General features: G+C 33.0%; 1 protein-coding gene across 2 annotated transcripts in view; it reads right to left on the bottom strand.

The window, feature by feature from the left end:
• Positions 1-697: 697 nt before the first annotated feature.
• The window catches only part of LOC113739350 (LOB domain-containing protein 27-like), a 50,785-nt gene continuing 28,443 nt past the window's right edge, over positions 698-23,039 (bottom strand). Inside the window, exons 3-4 of one of the 2 annotated variants that reach the window (XM_027266565.2) lie at positions 1,051-2,060; positions 698-948 (exon numbers count right to left, since the gene is read on the bottom strand). In XM_027266565.2, coding sequence (XP_027122366.1) covers positions 837-948; positions 1,051-1,931 — 993 coding nt within the window. In that variant the 5' untranslated portion in view covers positions 1,932-2,060 and the 3' untranslated portion in view covers positions 698-836. Of the gene's footprint in view, positions 949-1,050; positions 2,061-20,152; positions 22,869-23,039 lie in introns of those variants that run through there. The other variant, XR_011813245.1, reaches the window with a different exon arrangement.

The following is a 23,039-nucleotide window of genomic DNA, read 5'->3' as shown; positions in this document are numbered from 1 at the left end:
CAATTCTTCAAACCAATTTCTTAAAAAAAAAAATCTATAGAAGATGAAGTTAACATTAATTCGTAAAATATTTAAAAAAAAAAATCAAGAGCTTTAGTTCCTTATATTGAAAAGATCTATTTATCCAAATTGATAATAAATTAATTTTGCAACATTTTCAGAAGATGAATACTCATATGATTCAACTATAATTTGTATGTAATGTTAGTAAATTTTACTTTTACATTTTAATTTTTGCTTTGTAAAAGTTTTAATGTACGTACTGCCAAAAAAATAAGTTTTACTTGACCCCACTTACTATGTGGTCTTGACTCCGCCCTTAGTCTCAATGATAATTCCCAGCGTTACAAAACAAAACACACGACTTGTAATTCTTTCCCTTGAAGACAGATACTGCTAAAAAACTTTAAGAATTGTTGGGTGGTGATCCTCATACGTCGTCGTACTTACAGTCCTTTTAAGTAGAGGTTTGTTCAGCTTGTTTGCAGACTTCTATATCTGATAATCTATTTATTTACATGGTTGGCAAACCAAAACATTTGTATACAGTTTTAGGTAAACATGCGACCTCAGGAATGTTTTCCTGTGGATTAATGTGTTTCAGTCAAAGAATATTTTTCCTGCATCAAATCGGAATTCTTGTATTTGGACTGTTTAGTTATGTGGCAATACGAATATCCACAGTTTGACTGATGGAACATTTGAAACTCAAAATCTTTTTATCTATGAGCAAAAAAATTCTCAAAATTGAAATTCCAAAAGAATTCAAGAAATGAAGAAGGAAGAGAAGTATGAATTAGAAAAAAAAAAAAAAAAAAGTTTACTCCCTGTCTTAGTTAGTTGACGCTGGTAAGGCTAAAGCAGGCCGCGGCAGTCCGTAACTCACTTTCCATCCCTGATTCCTGTTCTGCCGGTTGTGGAAAATCCCTGAACGATGATTCCACGGAGCTGGACATAAATTGAAATTTTTGGAAATGAGTAGCTAGTATTTTACGGGAAAAATGTCAAGTGCTAATCAAGAAGTATTCAAATGTATATAAATATGTATACCTGGATTCACAGGCTTCCTTGGTTTCAACATATGATTGTCTGTCGTCCACCATTGCATTGAAGGGCGGCATGTCTTCATAGTCCTGATCAAAAACTTTGATCTCTGGTTGAATCCCAAAAGCCTGATTTGAATTGGCAATAACTTCAGGCTGATTACCTACTACTGAATTAACGTTATTTCTTATCAAATCACAATAAGGGTCGGGAGGCGTATTAGTGTAGACGGGCTCCAATCCAAGTAGAGGTTTAGCCACATGATCATTGGAGTCGCGGTGTCGAACACCCTTGTCATCATTAGCATCAGTATCATCACCATAATTTTCATTTGCCAGAAAATAATCCATCGTAAAAGGCATTTCACAATCATGCATACTGCCAGCATAATGATGCTGGAAAAACGGCAGAGCATCGATAGATTGAGTGGTGCTGCAACTGTTATTGATCATGACGCCCGAGTGGAGTAACTGAGGCTGATGAGAAGAAGAATAATCCGAAGAAGAACAGCCCAACTGTTGTTGATTATTGGGAATCTGTTCGCGATGGGCAGCAAGTTGTGCATAAACATAGTGAAGTTCTTCCGTGGCTAGTCGTAATTGTTCACGAAGGTGGTGGACGATCCCTGCACAGCCGTGAACAGGGTATCTTTCCCGCATATCTGACTCGTATTTAATAGATTTCATGGCTTCTTCCTGCTGTTCAAGAGTGCTTAACTGCTCGAGTATCTTCACAATCTTGGACACCCCAAAGAGCCGATGCGCATTTTGAAAGGACTTGTGTTGATTGGCAGGAAAATATGGAGCAAGAACGCAGTCTGATGAGCACTTTCTCCGTTGATATTTGCATGCAGCACAGGCAGGGCTGGTGCCACCTTTTACGGTCATCTTGGTAGTAGTAGGTACTGATCAGAACACTTGATTATATTATGTGGCCAATTTTGACGAGAGAATGGTAGCAATGGTGGACTGGAAAGAGACGGGCTGGTTCCATTATTAATTCTTGAACTGTTGCAACTGCAAAACACGTGTGAATTTGTGAACTCAGAAGACGACCGAGTAAACTCTTTGATTCCGATACTGAAGGAAGAATATTTGTTTGAACTTAGGGTCTGACCTGAATCTTTTCAGAGATTTGGTTGTTAATAAACAAATACCTATCTGCTGAAAATTATTGCATGTAACTTAATTTTAATCAGCGGATTTACTACCGCTGGATGTTAATCACTTCAGGTGTTGCCACTCGAAGTATATATATTCATCTTGACAAGATATATAAATATCATTTTTACCATCTAAACTTACTATATATATATATATATACACACACACACACACACATAATGCCCGAGGAAGGGATTTGGGGTTAATATTGGGGTTAACACTTTATGAACTTTCCTTTTTGTCCTTATAAAAAATTACTTTTATTTTAACTGCCTATAACTACTCATGACTCTTTTTACCATTTATAAGTATATATTTTCAACATAACTAACCCTAAATATTACAACTACTAATATAAAATTATTTTATAAAAAGTATTTAAAAGATTAAAGTTTGCTTCAGTAATAAAACTTTTATTTAATATATATGATCACAAGTATTATGTTTTTTTTTTTGATTGCACACAAATTGGACGTGCATTGAGCACTAGTCTCTGTAAAATATCAATAAAAATTTAGATTAATTTTATATACATTGTCAGTGTGTACACTATCACCATCAGATATATGATACATGTGTAAAATTAAATTTAAAATTCAAAATTTACTCATTTGTCATCTATCCAACCATGATAGCGTATATTTTGACCGTATATATAAAATTTACTATAAAAATTTATCAAGAGTCAAGAGATAAGAATCAAGCGTTAAAACCCAGTTTTCTCAAACTTCAAGAAAGTTTAAAGATGCGAACTCTTTTTTTTTTTTTTTTGGGTAATTACAAACAATCATTTCTGACTTTTTTTTTTGGGGTTAGATGAATTATTGGATAGTAATTATTTTTTTAATGTTTTCCATAATACATTTCATCTTTTATGTTCATTTGATTTAAAAAAAAATTATTGTCCTTTTCATACTTGACAATTTCAAGCTAATTAAATCATAGGTTCTATTTTTTTAGGATGGAAAGATAGATTGGAAAAATTGCACAATTTAGCTTATTAATCATTTAGTTTTAGATATTTATCAAACATTATAGATAGGTTCAGCATTCATATATTTTTTTAGCACTTAAAATTCAACAGATCAATTATTTCAATATTCAGATATCAGAATATAGATTCAGTTTTATCAAACAACACCTCATTTAGATTTGGGAATATATTGATACAATATTTCGAGTGTACAAGATAATGCCCCGAGTCCACAGGCTCGCATAAATAACTTTTGAGCGAAGCCATGAGTTTAAAATGATTAACTCAATTTATTAAATAATCGGAGCTAGATTCCTGTATCATTCATTTCCTTTGGAATCTCACATATATCCAACCTCATTTAAGGACTCTGCAATTAGTTCCACAGGTTTTAGAGGTAGGCCTCATCGAATGTAACATTTAATCCCACGCAGAGTATTTAATTCTTTATACTCTCTCGTCTAGTCAGAACCATAACACCACGTGACCCTAATCTCATTTGCATAAAGACCTTTTGCCTTAATACCAATGATACTGGTAGTGGAGCAGTAAGGTAACTGAAAGCGATTAGGACAGTTAAGATTGAGGCACTTGAATCCTAACTTATTTGATCTATGGTGCTTAATGGAAGACCATGCCACGACTGCGTGGTAATTGAAGATTTCAGACGTGAGTTTTGGTACATTTATTCGTATTCTTCAAAACTTCTTATCCACAATTTTTGGAACGTTGGCTTTGTTGCATCATTTTGTATTCCACAAAAAGTTTTGGTTCTCATTGGACTCTTTTTAAAGCTAAAACCAAAGCATTTGGCTGAAGTTTGGTTGGGTTTCCTAAATTTGATCTCTCTCAAGTTAATAGCATTTGTAATCCATCCTCGCTAGGCAAAGCAACAAATTACTACTCTGGATCCATCAAACAAGGGTTGATTGCGACGAGCCTTTGTTACCGTACCACCATTTTGTATTTTGCCCTCTAAATTATCCACTTTAGCACTTTATTACGTTATATCATCATTAATTTTTGGCACAATTTTTTAAAATCAATTGAAACGCAATGAACTTTTTATACTCTTTTTGAATATTTGTTTGAACTTTGGTTCTGAACTGAATCTTTCCAGAGATTTTGGTTGTTAATAAAGAAAATCTTAATTTTCTGAAAATTGTTGCACGTAATTGAGCATTAAAATTTCAATTAGCGGATTTACTCCATCTATTTTATCTTATTTGTCAAATCTACCTTTATTTGTTAACTCCAATTAAACTACAGTCTAACGATTTTTTATTTCTTCTCTTTACTCTCTCCATTTAATGACTTTAATTAATCCTTCTTCTCTATACTCTTCACATATTTTCTTCTTCTAACTCCATCTTTCTACTTCGTCATAATTTTGTCATTTACTCCTCAACATTGCTTCTATTTTTTTTTTCTTCCTCTCACTTGGTACCCCCCCTTTTTTTTCCCCTGTTTAGTAAGGTAAATCATATTGATTATTTGTTGCTTTGCTTCAATGTTTTTTCTTGAACTGAAAAAACATTGTAAGAGTTGCCCTATATCCGGCCGATTGTATGGATATGATCCATACTAACTGCACCTCACAAGTAATATTGTGGAATAACATGTAATTTTGCGGGAATAATTTCAGATTGTTATATTTTGTAATATTGTGGAATAATTTCAGACTTGTCATGACCAGCTTAGGAGTCAAAAGACATTATAATTAACATTTGTAGGATGTTAATTACTACAGGTGGTTTGCTGGAAAAACGGCACAGCATCGATAGATTGAGTGGTGCTGCAACTGTTAATGATCATGCCGCGCGAATGGATGATGAGAAGAAGAATAATGCGAAGTCTTTCTTCCTAATCTTTTTGTTCTTGGGATAAATTAAAAAGATTCCAATTTGGTACTAACTAATCCACCCAAACAAAAGGAAACTTCCTCATGCCTTTGTAGACTAGAAAAAGGTAGGGTAGCCACAGTTCAGGTTTAAATCAGAATCGGACTAGCGATTTGTTGAATTGAATCTAGAACTGAATTTTGGACCAGAATCGGAACCATAACCAAAACCAAAGATTCAGGTTCAGGTTTACCAAAAACTTGAATTGAAATTGGAACCAATGGTTTAGAACTATTTCAAACCATCTTAAAAAGTACTTGATACCTAAATCTATTTCACCAGTTCAATATTAATAATTAGCACCTAACACCAGTAGCCTTAATCCTAATCCAACAAGTCATTGTTCCATCCCATTGGTAAGCATAGACCTCATAACTGATCCAAGTTTAAGATCAATCTAATCTAATAAAAAACGAGGCATTTTTTTAAAATAAAATTTACATTCTTTTTTTTCCTTGCACATGATAATATGATAAGGTTCTTTCTTTTCTACATTCATTGTCATATTTTCTTAGAATCAATTTCATAAAAATAAGTGTTTAAACATAATTGAAAGAATCGGAACCGTAATCGAAAGAAACCGGAATAAAATTAGAACCGAAACTGAACCAGAACTAGAGGTTCAAGTACAGCAACTCTAACTATAACCATTCCTATAAAGGCTAGTTTAGGTTCTGCCTTTAGGAAGAACTGGAACCATTAGTTTTTAAATCGGAACTGGCAGTTTTGGATCCGTGGCCATATCTAGAAATAGGTGCTTTAGGTGTGGAGTTAGGATATTTTCATAGAATTTCTCTCTATTATTCCCTCCATTTATTTATGTCTAATATTTTATAACTCTATAAAATTATTTGATCGTGTTATTATTTTTCTTTTAATCTTTATATCAACATACTAAAAAATAATATTCTTTTGAGAATACTTTGACATTTAATTTACACGAAAAATTTAAATAGTGAAAAATGAGTAAAAATTATACAAAATTTGTAATGATTAATCAAAGAGTAAAACTTAGTCAATTTAATACAAAGTTTTATTCATAGCTAACACAAAGGATGAAATGTATTTTCAAAAAAAAATTTTAAATTAATTTTATTGAAGTGGAATGGAGAGAAATTCTCTCCAATACAATAGAGAGGAGTCTAGAACGTAGATGTGACTTAGCACTCTTTTCCATAGTAGCTAGTGATAATACCACAGCATCTATTTTAATTACCCATTAAGTTATTCATGAAACGTGTCATTTCAACCTTTTCAAAATGATCTTAATATTTGATCAGTGAAATGCATAGTTGTCATTTCACAGTGAATCTATTGTAGACCTAAAATTTATGCCGTGCAATACTATTTGCCCTTTAATATAGTTTAGGGACTCTGTGTCGCCTGAAAACATCAAAATAATCCTTTATTTCTCAACAATCTTGATAGCTTTAAGCAAGAAAGAGGCTCAGAATTTGGATAATTGCAGGAAAATTTCGAGATAGAAGTCTCGTGGACAAAAGGGACAAAAATTGGAAAACCTCCTTCTAAGGTAAAGTTTTGGTGCTAAACTGAGAGTGTTTTTAAACAACAAAGCAAAGAATTGTTAGTATTTAACTGGCAAAGCTTTGTTTTACTTGCATCTAAGACTTCAAGTTTTGGCCAAACCATAATATATGTTCAATGCATTTTTTTCCCCTCTAGAGGGCAACGGCTAGCCTAGCCTAGCCTAGCCTACTCCTACTCCTAAGGAGGGGGGACTTACTATTTAAGGAAAACGACTCTAGGGAGTAGGCCAATTGAGTCGAGGGACCTGATGGGGACTTAACCACCATCTGACTAGACGGGTGCACTACTCACCCACATGGATTTTGAACACTCCTCATATTGAGGTATATTGATGGGAGGCAAGGTTTGAACCATTGACCTCCCACCCCACTATATACAGTGGTGGCCAGCTCCTCTAATGAGAGTTGGTTATATGTTCAATGCATTTAATTAATTGCTTTTATGACTAGTTTGGGATTTTAGGAAAGAAAAGAAAAGAACAGAAATCTTAAAGTTAGAAAAGAATAGGAAAGATTGTAATATCTTCCCATGTTATATGGGAGTTTTGGAGGAGAAAGGAAATGAGGTAACTTTCCTTTATTTGGAAGTGGAGAAAGTGAAAAGAAAAGATTCAATATTACATAAAGGTCCTTAAATCTTAAGATTACATGAAAATTCTATTAGGTTATATAGTTATATTGTAATCTTTTACGGGTAAAAGTGGTATATGATATAATTCATTTAGGGTCTGTTTGGTTGGAAGTAAAATGTTTTCCTTGGGAAAATATTTTCCGTGGAAGTAATTTTCCATGAAAATCATTTCCCTTTCATCATTTTCAGGTGTTTGGTTAGCTTATTGAAAATATTTTCTTACTTCATTTTTCTGGTGTTTGTTTAACTTTTGAAATATTTTCACTTTTATCTCTATCTTTACTTTCGACACATTATAACTACATACTTCTTCCCATGCAAAATAAGAAAATTTATCTCATTGTTTAACTTTAAAAAATCTTGGAGAAATGTATATATGAATAAAAAATATCTCCTTAAGCAATAAACAAATTGCTGGCCATTGAGTGTCAAATATCAATCACATGCAATGCTTATTGTGACATATATCTTGCACTCTCACTGCTGAAAGTTTCTCTAGAAAAGAATGTCCCTATTATACATAATTAATTACTAGCACAGGATGAACAAGATGAGTTTTTTTTTTTATTTTGAATATACTAGGGGAAGGGTTGGGTTAGATGGTACGGGGGAGGGAGTGTAAGGAAGAAGTTTTGGATTCGAGTCCTCCTGTTTACACTAAAAAAAAAAAAAGAACATACTATAAGATGTTTTCAGTAAGTTTGGAACATACTACAGGCGAGATGCATGCATTTCAAAAAACAACTTCAGTAAGTTTGGAAGGGAAGTTGTTTTCCATAAGATGAGTGAAAATATTTTACATAGGAAAATGTTTTCAGTAACTTTTGTGCAACCAAACACGGGAAATTAGGAAAATATTTTCCTGGAAAACATTTTCACCCGAAACAAACGGACCCTTAACCCACTTCATTTTCTCATGTTTTCCACCCGATTTTGGGCAGAAAGTTTTTCTGACTTGGAAGGGATTTGATATCTTTTCGTTTCTTTTCAATTCTTTCTTATCCAAAGTCCCAAACGTGAAAAAGATCAACTTTCCTTCGTAATCTTTTCCTTTCTCACCAAATTTGCTCTTCCAAATGAGCTATTAGGGAAAGGGTTGGGTTGAATAATAAGATAAGAGAGATTGTAAATAAGAGTTCATGGGTTCAATTCCTCTTATTTATCCAAAAAAAAATATTTTTATTATGTGGTACACAACTATTGATCTTTCAGTCTTGACGTAAGCGTACCTGGATAAAACTACGGAAGCGTACCTGGATTCATATCGACAAACTGATATTTGAATTTTCAAAGATAATGGGGTGGCCTTCCAGGTCAACATGTATTTGCCAATCCTTGAGAGAATCCTTTAGTATCTCTCTGATATCTTTTCAGATGACGGGATATCAAGGAAAAGCTATTTTGTGGTATTAGAAAATATGACAAATAGAATGATACGTGTGACTTGGGGACTATAACCCTATTTATAGATAACATTCTTGTTACCCTTTGAAACCCTATTTCAGCCCATCATAGAAATAGGATCTCTTAAGTCTTTACACATTAAAGGCCTACGCCCTATTAGATACATTAATCCCAAACCATATTTGATCACTTTAATTGGGTTTAATTTTCCTTCGTAATCTTTTTCTTTCTCACCAAATCTGCACTTCCAAATGGGTTATTAGGGAAAGGGTTGAGTTGGATGATAAGATAAAAGGGATTGTAAATAAGAGTTCATGGGTTCAAATCGTCTTATTTATCCAAAAAAATATATTTTTATTATGTGGTACACAACTATTGATCTTTCAGTCTTGATGTATCTCAAATTCCAAACTAAACATAATTGTATAACATTTATAGTGTACATTCTAGATACTATTTAATAATTCTTGACCACATTTTTTGCACAGAAGATGTAGCAATGGAGGTTTGGAGTACTTTCGAGGACCCCGGGGAGATAGGCAGGGTGTCCAATTTGCGGCACAGGGTGCTACGGTGGTGGTTGTGCCGCGGGCAAAATGTGTACCTCAAATTCGTCTATCAGCTGCTTCCTATACTCGCGTGCTGGGAACTGTGGAAAGCACGGAATAAGGCGGTCTTTGAAGGGAGGAGGATGGTGGGTACTGAGGTGGTGCGGCAGGTTTTTCACCAATTAAGGGACTTATTTCATGGCCAATTTCCGGAGATAACATTTTTGTCGGACTCTTGGGAGGGGTTCTACTCTTCTTTGTTGTCTTTGAGACGGAGGATGTCGATACTCCTAGTGCATTGGATGGCTCCCACAGTAGGGTATAAGTTGAATTCAGATGGTTGTACTAAGGGAAATTTGGGAGTTAGTGGGGGTGGAGGCGTGGTAAGGGACTCGGAAGGGCAGGTAATTGTTGGATGTTCCTGCTTCTTTGGCTCCTTGACGAGTACTCAAGGCTATGGCATTTGGGGTCCAATTATGTGTAACCCGTGGCTTGCATGACCTCCACATCAAGGCTGATTCGCTAGTTTTGGTGGAGATTCTACAAGGGAAACGGGGATGCCCGTGGAGACTACAACAGGAGTTGGAGGGCTTGCTTAGATATAAGCGTCATTTCCGGAAAATCACGCATTGCTATAGAGAGGCGAACAAGCCGGCTGATTTTTTGGCGAACCTAGGAGCTGACACGGAGCTGGAGACGATTTATGGGAGTCATAGCGAATTGCCTGTGCGGGTCCGGGGTGAGATCCAGATGGAGCAGTTAGGTTTCCCGAATTTTCGTAGGAGACTCTTGAGTTGAGGGTTGTGTCTAGGCTAACCTGGGAGGTTGGCTAATTCGGGAATTCTTTAGACATAAGTAACACATACATTTACTGCTTGTGATATTTTTTCCAATTTGAATTGGTGGCAGGGAGTTTCATCCATTTATAAGGGGAAACTCTGTCAAAATTTTTTTAAAATAAATAAAATATTTGTTAAAAAAAACTATAAAAATTTGATTCCTGGCCTCGCGTTGCCTACTGATAACGAGGTGGTGAAAAGGGAAGAAAATATTTTCCCGTTAGAAGAACGACTTTGTGATAAATAGTGGCCAACACTGTACAAGAAAACATCATCCTTGTCAGGAATGTGGAGTCGTACGTATCAGTCCCTTAAGTACTATTGCTTAGGTTGTTCTAGATTTCTAAAGCATAATAATGTATTTTCGTGTGGATTTTGTCTGTTCTTTGGTTGCTTATATATATATATATATATATATATATATATATATATATATATATATATATATATATATATATATATATACTAGTAAGGGTTGGCTGTGCGTTGCCCATTGTGATTAATTAATTGCTGCCAAGAAATGAGGAAAATTTATAAAGCAATATAAAAAGGGAATTTTTTATTCAACGTTATAAAATAGTTGATTTTGAAAAATAGTAAATGGAAAGAAAAGTATTTTATTGAAGGGAAAAGAGTCCCAATGGCCCTCCAACTCTTTACCAGGTAAAGTTTTAGCCCTCCAACAATTCACGGTAAAGTTTTGACCCTCGATCTAATAAAATAGCATATTCATGCCCCTTCTGTCAGATCCAGCAGTTAAAATTGACAGAAAGCATTATCTCGTGAGATGCACGACTAAATATCAAGGGCATTTTAGTCTCTAAAGGAGGGAACCTGCAAATCTAGAAAGCGAGAGCTTTGGCTGACCGTCAAGATCGCAAATCTGAATTATAAATTTGAGGCTTGAAGTAGCAGAAGGGGTGAAAATTGGGGGGCAGCTGGCAAATCATGATTCATCAATTTTTGGAACAGCAAGGCAAGAACGTAGGCAGTATGCGCCTGCACCACAACCTGCCATGTCTGCAACAACATTACTACAAAAAGCTGCTCAGATTGAAGCAGCAACAACTAATGTTTCACTCCTGAAAGGGTTCGGGATTGTTTCGTCGGCGTCAGCTTCCATCGGGTAGCAGGAGTGGAGTGGGAGAGCAATTGAGTCTGATAGTGCATCATTGGCAGCAGGCCTAGGACTTGGGCTGCCATGTGATGGTGGGTCCCTTGGGTGGAATTCTTTTTGTCAACCATTAAAGACTTGCCAACAACGAAGGCAGAGGTACCTTTGGTTGATCCAGACACAAGGAAAAAGGTATGTCTGATGTCTGAGATTTATTGCAACACCAAGATACTCTGCCACTTCCGCAAGTACTTTGGCAGAACTTTCAGAACCAGAACTCCATTTTATGTATTTACCTCCAACAGCCCAAGATGCAGATGGTGGGAAATTTGAGTTCTGTGAAGGCGTATGGACATTGAGATGCCCAAGCACTGCAAAATACTCAGATTGACTAAGAGCAAGCAATGAATTGTGACCATCTGGTTCCAGTTGATGCACAACAATTAGCACTTTCGCTGCAGCATCCGGATCGAATAGTTTGACTTTTTCGCACTAGGGTTTGGAGTAAAAGGGGTGGAAATTGTTGGAGGGAAAATCAGTGGTGAAAGTGTTTTTACCCTTTCTTTACTTAGAGACTATAATACCCTTAATATTTAGTCGTGCGTCTCGCAAGATGATGCTTCCCGTCAAATTTAACTGCTAGATTTGACAGAAGGGCCACGAATATTCTATTTTATTAGATGAGGGCTAAAACTTTACCGTTAATTGTTGGAGGGTTAAAACTTTACCTGGTAAAGAGTTGGAGGACCATTGAGACTCTTTTCCCATATATAAAATGTATCTTTATAATATGTTAATTAAGTTTGTTATTCTCTTGGCACTCTACAAATTTGTATCAAATATATGGTTTGGTGTTATTGTCTCTGGTGCGATCTTACGTGGAAGACTCTTCTCACAGAGGTACGTACAACCACCAAATACATTATTGCAATTATTCTCTGCTTTTTTGTTGTTGTTGTTGTTGTTGTTTATTTTCACAATAGTATTTCTGATGATTGGTGTGATTTATGTGTAATAAAAAGATGGTTGAAAAATGTATTTAACAAATAAGGAGGAGGCATTTTTTTTTTTCCAAATAATGGTTTCCAGACGTGTTGAACTCTCTCTCTCCGTGCTGTTTTTTTTTTTTTTTTTTTTGGTTTGAACTTTTTCTGTTGGTTTTCCTTTTCACAAGGTTTGTTTTATTTAACTTTTTGGACGGCAAATTTGACAATGTCTAGCCCTTAAATAGCACTAATTTTTCCTATGCACTATTTGATTTTGTGGGCAAAGAAAATACAAATTTACCATAGCACAAGGGAGATTTACAAGGTTTAATCTTACTTTTGGGACGGCAGAAGTGACAATGGCCAGCATTTTGAATTTCACTAATTTTTTTTGTGGCACCATTTGATTTTGCAGGCAAATAACAATTGAAACTAATTAATATGGGGAGAATTGGAAATGACTAATTGGTGCCCAGTAGTTCGAGGGAGAAGGCTGGTGAAACCTCAAGCAATGCACCATAGCGTCTTTGTACCTAGAATAATTTATGGCATAATTGTTTGATATTTTTGTATACCAATTACTCTTAGCGGATTTTCTTAAGAGATTTGCTTTCCCATTATCTGATAATTTTCCGTTGACATTGTTTGCCATCAAATAAAGTCAAAGTGAGATTATCTTTTGATAGATGTTTACATTAATGTATCAAAACAAATTCACTTAAAATCCGGGGAGGGTTAGATTGGGTCGTAAGATGAGAGGGGTCGTAAGTAAGAGGTCTTGAGTTTAAATCTTCTTACTTATCCAAAAAAAACAAAAATATCACCTAAAATTCACCTAAGGGGTTGGGGTTATACGATTTGATTTACATCACTATCCTAATAGCAGGTTAAACATGAACTAGAAATTACACATCTATAATCTAATGGTATGTTAAACGTGCATTTGAAATTACATCACTACCTTAATAGCAGGTTAAACATGCACTAGAAATTATAGATCTACGATTTGGCAGATCTATAATTTGGCGGGTTAAATATGCACTCGAAATTACAGATGTGCAATGTATTTGTTAACAAGAAATTTATAAAAATTTCATAATTATCTTCTAATAGATAAATCACTATAGCTCCCCTCTATGTGTATGTTGCAATCACTAGACATTGTATGTAAAAACTTATTAACAAATTTGAAAAATATAAAAAATTTCATAATGGTCTTCTATAGATAAATCAGTGAAGCTCCCTCTCGTGCATGTTGTAATCGCCAAATCTGCTAATCAACGGTTTTAAGTTATAATAATGATGATGAAGTTTGATACGAGTGTTTCATGTGTTTGCCCAATCTTTGGACTAATCGTATGTTGCCTAAAACATTTTTTCAATCTGATGCCACTGAATACCTAAATCACACTATAAAAAAAAAAAAGAAAAAGGAAAAATCTTAGAAAGGTGAAAGTCTCAATCCCTTTTTTATTTTAATTTTATTTGGGTAAGAAAATACTCAATGCCTGGAATCATTATAACACTGGAGATTTAGACGGCGAGTTCCAAATGTAACAAACATCCTCTTGGATTCCATTGACATAGGATGCCTGAAGCTCCAGAAAAGACACATTCACATTTGATTGACTAAAATTAACAGAGCCCTTTGCACTTTAAGATAGCTCCATCTATTAGAGGTACTTGTGTCAAGGCAGACACACTACTATGTTTGTGCAAATAATTAAAATTACGATCATTTGTTAAAAAAAAAAAAGGTGTTCACTTTCAAAATATTTCCAAAAGAATCTTATTATAAATTTTGGTGAGGTTTTTTTTGTATTTATTTATTTATATGGTAGTTACTAACACAATTTAAAATTGCTACATGAAGTGCCCTAGATAATGGAAGGAAAATAAAAGCTTACTAAGCAACATTTTGATCCATTTCAAAACACATCTCGCATTGAACAATCCTATCACTACAGTCTGAAATCAATTCCCATCTTCACATCAGACATCTTTTCATATGTCAGCCCTTGTGACAATGAAACAATACTCAAGTTGACCAAAATCACTTCAGATCCTAGATTATCACCTTATTAGTGCCAAATCTAACGGTCTCGCTCACTCAAAATTCTCTCCGACAATCATATGGCAACCTAGTTTACCGAACCAGAATAAAGTCAATCCACAACTCAGGCCGACCAATTCCAGGTGTAGGTTATCCATATTTCAGAATCCAGATCAGTCTAAGTAAGATGTCTTATTTCCCAAGATTCAGTCCTACACCTACAGTATTTGTACCAGTATTTCACGGGCCTGCCTAACCCATCCTTGGACGAAAAGTAAATGCTTCTTTGCTCTCGCCAGGATCAGTAGTTCACTATTTCTTTAAACAAAGGTACTGATCAAAAATAAAGATTGAGATTTCATCCAATCCTCAGCTTCTACAAACACGTTTTTAACATAGGGCAAACTATCTTTCAACCTTAAAGTCTCCAAATCCTGCCCGTCACCAACACCACCACCCAACAGAATATCCCGGTTGAACAAGGGGTAAACCGGCCTGATCTGACCGTTATCAAACGCGTCCTCAGCTGAGAAATTTACGCCATTGAATGCAAAAGAAAAATCATCTTCGTCTTCATCATCATCGTAATCTTCACCGTGGGATTCTATTTCTTGTTCGTTTTCTTTACCATCGTCTTCGTTGAGCTTCAGGTGCTTTTCGAACTCTTGAGTAATTCTCTGCATCTTTGGTTTCTTTCTGTAGCTTCCTAAGATTCTGTAAGAGCGATTCTTGCTGGAATTATGGAGAAGTTCTGGAGGAGAATTCTGTTGCTCTATAGCAGTAGTAGATAGAGAAGAGGATAGAGGGATGAAAATAATGAGGGGAAGGATGGGCTGGTCAGCAAGGGTGGTATAAATGGGGAGGTGGGGGTTGGTGGTTGTGACATTATTGTTTAATATATATATATATATATATATATATATTTTTGTGTGTGCTAAAAATAAACTCAATTGAGTAAGATGATTAATTTGTTTTTTTTTTTTTAATTAGGATGAGATTAATTTGGCACGTCATTGACAGTTACAACTATTCCAGAAGCTTAAATTTTTAAAGCTTCGACATTAAAGATGATGCACTTGAGGAAATTTCCTGTTAGATTGGACCATAATTTCTTTTCAAAAAAAGGGAAAAAAAATGATAGGACCATGATTTCGCATTTGAAAATTAAGGGCTTAGAATTTTCAACAAAAAAAAAGAAAGAAATAGAAAATATAGGGGTTTTGATTTTCTCACATACATCATCCATGACAAAATGTAAAAACATACTTCTCTATTGTGATTTGAGCTAAATGTCAACTATATGCAATTTTTTGATATGGAAATGTTGCAACACTATCATTTTCTTCATTTGCTCAATGTCGTCTCGTCCATTTTAGACTTTTAACAAATTGCTACGGCTTCTCCCATGATTCAAACAAATGAAAAATGCCTAGCCTTTTGCTAGTGTTAAGCTTTGACTTATTGCAAAGTTGGCTTCAATTTTATCTTTTTACCGTTATGCCTTCTTGTCAAAAACTTCTTATAGAGTCATCCTCTAGTTTAGTTATTTTATTTATTTATCTGTCTGTGTATGATAAAAAAAATGGATTGGGTGAAGACATTATCATATCTAATAGTAAGTGCAAGATCAGGCCTTGTTTGGTTTGTATCTTCTTGGAATTTTCTATTTTTAGATTTTTTGAAACTATTTTTTTAACTTATTGCTTGACTTTTTTTTCATCTCACATACAATACGTCTCGAAAAAATGCTATAGTAATTTTTTTTTACAAAAATTTTCAAAACTCTGAAAAAAATTGCTATCCATATGAATTTGAGCACAAAGGTGGTTTTTTTTTGGGAGGTGGTTTTAAAACACTTTCTTTCTTAAATACTCGATGCTCCTCCTTTCTCTTTTTGAGGGTTATTTATAGTTATCAGAATATTATATTTGAATTTCATTAAATCGACACTTGCATGTCAGGTTCATTTGATTTTGCATGCCGACATTCTTATGTTCTTTTGATTGGTGTTTTGGAGATTGCATCTTATCTTTTTTTGAAATTGACCAATACCTTTTGTTTAGACGTTATTCGGATTTTATGCGCATGACCCACCGAATGGATCAAAAGTGAAATCCGATGAGGAACCTGCTGACTCATCTATTTTCTTTTGTTGATTTTGTAGATAACTCATATATTCTCGGGATTCCGCATAATCTTTTTGAGTAGGAATTCATTTGCCATCAAATCTGGTTGTGATACTTGTTCTTTCTTTTAAGGCGTGTTTGGAGTGCTTCCTTTTGAAATCTGATGAACTAATTAATTGAGCTTTTCTCCTGTTTTTAAAAATTTAATAACATTTTCTTGATCACATAAAATCATATTGAATCCTGCCCACCATTTGATTTTGAATTCTCGAACTAAGGACATTGGGAGTAGTTTTTCTAACTCTTGATGAATTTTAAAGCTCCAACAGAAAATCCATGGAACTTTAAATTCAATATGAAACAGAATCGGCTTTGAACACACTCCTCCTATGGCTTTTTTGAGATAGGTCTGAAATCCCTTTAATGTTTTTAGAGGTAAAATTTCTTTCTGGGGTCCAAACCAGTTCCACTAATGATGAAACCAAATGGGAAATTTCCTGCTGCAACTTTCTTTGAAAGTAAAAAACCAAGAATGATTGAATGGCCTAAAGAAAAAGGCACGGTACCAGGCCATTTTATAATCTTGGTATGTGAAGCCATCTGCAATAAATCTAACTGAAAATGTCTTTTTGGAATACAAAGAAATCCATCCACTAGGTAAACACACATTTTTAATTATGCACTTGGGATGGCTAATCAACTTAGGTTTTTCTTTATCTAGAATTGGATAAATTTCCACTGATTGAGTGTCTGTGAGGATTAATTCACAATAGTCTAGATTCTTTGCTAGATCATCCAGTTGCCAAAACCATTTTGAGGGAAATAATCTTTGGGTAAGATTTAAAAGTGAACTATATGGTGGTACTAGAAATCTGATTAGGGTAATGTTGAGTGAAAGGCTTTGTGAAATAGGTGAAATTTTCATTGGATTTATTTTGCCAGGAAGATTTAGAAGAGCTTGGATTTGTTTCCGAAGGAGTTGAATTTCTTGCTGCTTGAATATAGCTTAAAACTGGAAAGTCATGGAGTGATTGGAATCTATTAGGAGTTGTAGGAATTTGAGTGATAGACATTTCATAGTCTTTTGAAGTCCTTGGTTTTGAAGTTCCTACTTTGGGATTCATTTCTCCTGCAAATTTAACAAATAACACTTCTCATTTTTTCTTTTTCCTTCTTGATCCATTCTTTGTACTGAGACCTATTCTGACCGCTTTGGGTAAGACAATGCTTCATCATAATAAGTCCATTGATCTTCTCATATACTACTAAATATCTATGAAGATGATAAGGTTGAATTCTTCCTCGAGGTGCATAATAAATGAATCAATGGGTTGTTAATAGAGTTTCTTTTTGAACCTGTAGTTTTGTTTTTGGATCATTTTTACAAACTGATTCTACGTGAATTTATCCTTTTGATCCATTGCCCTGTAAAAATTCTCTTATTAAGAAATTAGGAAGGGAATTGTTTTCTCCTTTGATAAATTCTATTTCAAAATAAAAAACTAACAATATAGCTTGCCATCTTGCAAAAATTTGTTTGCAAACTATATTTTTTATATCTTTTTGTAAAACTTCCTAGCTAATTTACAATCTATTCGAAATAAAAAATCTCTTATTATATAAATCATCTTGAAATTTTGATATGCAAAGAACTATAGATAAAATTTCTTTTTTAATAGTAGAGTAATTTTTTTTGGTGGTCTTGACCATATTCCAGAATGAAATTTAACTAATTCTTCTATTGAATTATCTAGTCTTTGTCTTAATATTCCTCCAAATCCTAATTCTGAAGTATCAGTTTCTACTACCATGAATGCTACCATGAATGCTACCATGAATGCTCTAGGATGTGAAAGACATAAACATGATAATGAATGAATCTTTTCCTTAAGATATCTAATCTTTTGAGTATGTGCTTCTGTCCATGCTTGAGGATTCTTTTAAAGTCTATCAAATAATATCGAACATTCTTGCCTAAGTTTAGGGAAAAAATCATTAATATAATTTAAACATTCTAAAAATCTTTGTAACTGATTTTTGTCTTTAGTTTCATCTGGGAATTTATTTGCAAATTCTACTGCTCTATTTAAAGGTTTTATCGTTCCTTTATTAATATCATGTCCTAAAAATCTTAATCGTGTTTGAAATAATTTTAATTTTGGTGCTGAAACTACTGGTCCATTCTTCTTTATAATTTTTAAGAAAATATTTAAATGCTTAAAATGCTGATCTAATGATTCTGAAAATATTAATACATCGTCTATATATATTATGCTAAATGACCTATAAGGGTTAAATATGTCATTCATTATATTTTGGAATTCTAAAGGAGCATTTTTGAGTCCAAAAGGCATAACTTTCCATTCATAGTGACCAAAGGGCATAGTAAATGCTGTTTTATACCTATTTTCTGGTGCTATTATTATTTGCCAATATCCAAATTTTAAATCAAAATTTGAAAATATTTTCGTATTAAATAACCTATTTAATAAGTCTTTTTTATTTAGAATTGGATATCTAATCCATTGCAAAACTTTATTTAATGGTTTATAATTGATTACTAATCGTGGTAGCCCTCTTTCTTTTTTAGCTTGATTCATTACATAGAATACAACACAGCTCCATGGGGATTTTGATGGAGTTATTAGTACTTTATCTAATAAAATTTGTATCTCCTTTTTACAAAATTCTAATAATTCAAAATTCATTTGAATTGGTCTAGCTTTTATTGGGATATCCTTTTCATTAAAATCCTTTTCATAAGGTAAATTAATTATATGTGTTTTTCTATCCCAAAATGCATTTGGTATTTCTGCACATACTTCTTTTTTTTATTAATTCTTCCATTTCTGAAATTCTTTTTTGAATAGTTATTTCTTGTAGTTGTTCTTCTATTTTTAAATAGGATTTTTCTTCTTTAATATAATTTATTTGTTGTTTAACATGTTGAATAGTATGTATTGTTTTATAAATAGAAGAGGATTGTAATATTAAGAACTCTTTTTGTTTTATTGGTGTTAAAAATTTTAAACGCTATAGTTTTTCCCATAATATTTGTATGAACCCCTTCACTATCTACAGCAAAATGATATATCTAATATCTAAATAAAAAAAGTGTTCCTAAAATTATATCTATATGAATGTTTTTTACTATAATAAAATTATTTCTTATACAATAATTATTATTACATATTGATCCCTTGATAAAATTATATTTTACTTGCAATTTTTCTCCATTTGTAGCTCTCAATTCTTCATTTGTTCTTTCACAATACTTTGTTGGGATTAACCCTTCTTTTATGCAGCTCTGATTCGCACCACTATCTAATAATGCTATAAAAGTTTCTTGAAATCTTCTACCATTACTGTTACTAAAGCATACCATCTTTGAAATGTTATTCTTTCAATTATATTTAAATATTGCTTTTCATCTGATGGGTTTTCAGGAATAATTATTTCATTTGTTTTTGATGTAGATGGTTGTTCTAAAGGTTGATGTTTAATAATGACATTCTTGCTACAATTTCTAAATCTTTTGTTTTTAATTCTAATATTTCCTTTTGTAATTATTTTACTTGTGTTTTAAAATTATTAATTTTTGCTTGAAGATCTTTAGTAGTTTCTTTTCTTATATTGTTCATAGTTGGGTATTTATCTATTAATTTTGAAAAACTATTTGAAATGCTATTCTTTCAATTATATTTAAATATTGCTTTTCATCTGATGGGTTTTCAAGAATAATTATTTCATTTGTTTTTGATGTAGATGGTTGTTCTAAAGGTTGATGTTTTAATAATGACATTCTTGCTTCAATTTCTAAATCTTTTGTTTTTAATTGTAATATTTCCTTTTGTAATTGTTTTACTTGTGTTTTTAAATTATTAATTTCTGCTTGAAGATCTTTAGTAGTTTCTTTTCTTATATTGTTCATAGTTGGGTATTTATCTATTAATTTTGCAAAACTAAAGGGTTCTATTATTTTTGCCATTTTATCTTCTTGTAGAATTAAACCTTGGTTGTAATGACATTTATATATTTTGAGGAATTTGGAAAACTACAATTTTCTTGTTCTTGTTCTTCCGAACTAGTTAAATCATTATAATAATCATCTTCTGAACTTTGCTCTTTGTCATTTATTAATAATGCTATTAATTTATTTTTTATCTCCTCTTCTTCGGCACATATTTCATTTATCTTTTCTTTTAATTTACATTTATCTGCTTTATGACCTTTTTTCCACATTTCCAACATACAATTTTATTTTTTCTAAATTTCCTTTTATTTTTCATTTTATCATAATAAGGTTCATTACTTATGTTTTTCTTATATTTTCTATATTTTTTACTTTTATGCTTCTTTTTATTTGTTGATGATGGAGATTTTATTCTTTTAATACGAAAAGCTTCACAAAATGATCCTATTTCTTTTCTTTCTGATCCATATTTAATTTGAAGTTTTAATTTAGAACATAGGGTTAATCCTTCTTTTTTAATAAAAGCGAATAATTGTCCAGAAGTAATGTTTTCAAATGAAATAACTTTAGTTCCCATTTCTTTTTGTAACTTATTCATAATTCGTTGAGAAAATAAATTTGGTAGTCCAGTTAGGAATCTTTCTTTCCAGAATGAGGTATTACAATCTGGTCTTCTTAATACATTAGTTAAAAGCATATCCTTATACATCTAAAACCTAATAAGGTTGGACATCTTAAATTTGTTAAAAATGTTTTATTAGCATTTAATTCTTCTTTTGAGTCCTACAAAATACATTACTATTGTTACTATTAAAAATTTTGCTGCGTCCGATTGAACTTGAATGTTTCTTTTAGTATCTTCAACTTCTATTGTGTGGTAAAAAATTGCAAGTTTATCTTGAAAATTTAGAGCATTATCTCACCAATTTTTTAGTTGTCCTATAAATTCAGATACTAATAAAGTCACAATATTTCTTTCTTGGATATTTTTCAATTTGTAAGCTAATCTAGCCATATTCATTTCTTGAAGTGTATTTAATACTTTGTATTCTACTCTTCTGTCTATATTCTATTCATATATTGATTCTCCATCATATTTTGTAGTATGAAATTTTGATCTTTCTTCATATTGAATATCAGGAGAACTTGGTCAAGGGTAATAATTTCTTGTATCTATTATTTTTCAATCTTTTTGTTTCTAAAATTTGTTCCTTTTTTATTATATTTATTTGATTATCTTCTTCTTCTTTAAACTGTTGTTCTATTGGAGTTATCATGTCTATTTCTTCTGAATATTCTCCTGAAGATCCGGATTTTTCGAATGTTAGTTCTTCATTTATAATTCCTCCGTCTATTGTATTAATTCTTGAGGTATTTTTTGAAGATTGTAATGGGTTTGTTTGGATAGGAAGAGTTTGGATTGAAAATTTGAGTTGTATGATTTACCATATCTGAATATAGTTTTGTGCTAGATGTTTGCAATTTGAATTTTGGTGGATTGGTGTAATGAGAGAGAAATGATTACGTGACTTTTGTCAGGAAGGTGGTAGATTTCACTTCCTTTGCTAAATATAGTGCGCGGGTCCTACAGTTTGACCGAAAGGATTCTTATTCATTGTTGGCACTTGATGAATTCGGTTGTATGAGCTAATTATAGTACGCGGGTCCCACAATTTGACCAAAAGGATTCTTATTCACTTGTTGGCACCTGATGAATTAGGGTGTACGGAAAGCGAATTAGTTATCAGTATTCCTTTCATATAACATGCCCGAGAGCGTCGACAACATTTCCCACATATGCAAAAAAAAATTTTGGTTTCAGTTTTTTTAAAAACCCAACCAATTAAAAGTACGATTAAATCTTAGGACAGAATAAACCCCAAGTTTTTTATTCTAACTTATCAAGCGACCAACACTAAAAACTCAAGACTCATGATACAAATACCACACGACATTAATGCTCCGATTACAACAAAAGGCAACAATCATATTACTAAGAACGAGAAATATATTTGAGCATCACAAATATGACGGTGATTCTTATAACTCTGCGAGCCTCTAGCAAATAGCAAATCATGGGTTGAACTACTTCGTGCACGGTTTCGTGTATTTCTATAGATAATGAACATATGTGTCGCCATTGTATCTCTCATGACAATCCATTGCTCAACAACTTCAGGAGGAGAATGCAATGGCTGTATCTCGGGATATGGAGGAATTGCACCATGAATATCTGGATCTCCCTCGTCCGGGTTAGCAAAGTACATATCATTCGGCTGTTGATCCCTAATGAAATTATGCACGACACAATAAGCAATAACTACATTTATCGGTGTTGTCATCATGTAATTTTGAACGGCTCCCCTTAAAATGGCAAATCTCCTTTTAAGGACACCGAAATTTCGCTCTATGACATTCCGTAGTGCAGAGTGTCGGTAATTAAAAAGTTATTTCGCAGTTGCAAATCTCCCTTTCCTGCGACCACTAACATCTGCTTGGCGTCCCCTATATGGTGGTAAGAAACCGGGCAAGTTTCGATACGCGGAGTCAACCAAATTATATTTTCCTATAACAATTAGAAGATACGATCGAATTAGTTACATTTTGTACTTTTTTATTATTTTTCAAATTATTCAATGTCCGTATGATTTGATAGACAATAAAAGATGATTTTGGCCTAGATTTTTCAATTGAAAAAGGCAAAACAAATAATATAAGGGTTAAATCAAATCACTGT

Source organism: Coffea arabica, chromosome 4c, assembly GCF_036785885.1.
Source record: "Coffea arabica cultivar ET-39 chromosome 4c, Coffea Arabica ET-39 HiFi, whole genome shotgun sequence".
Taxonomy (NCBI): domain Eukaryota; kingdom Viridiplantae; phylum Streptophyta; class Magnoliopsida; order Gentianales; family Rubiaceae; genus Coffea; species Coffea arabica.
Note: the sequence above shows the minus strand (reverse complement) of the source record. Positions and strands in the feature narration are given on the sequence as shown.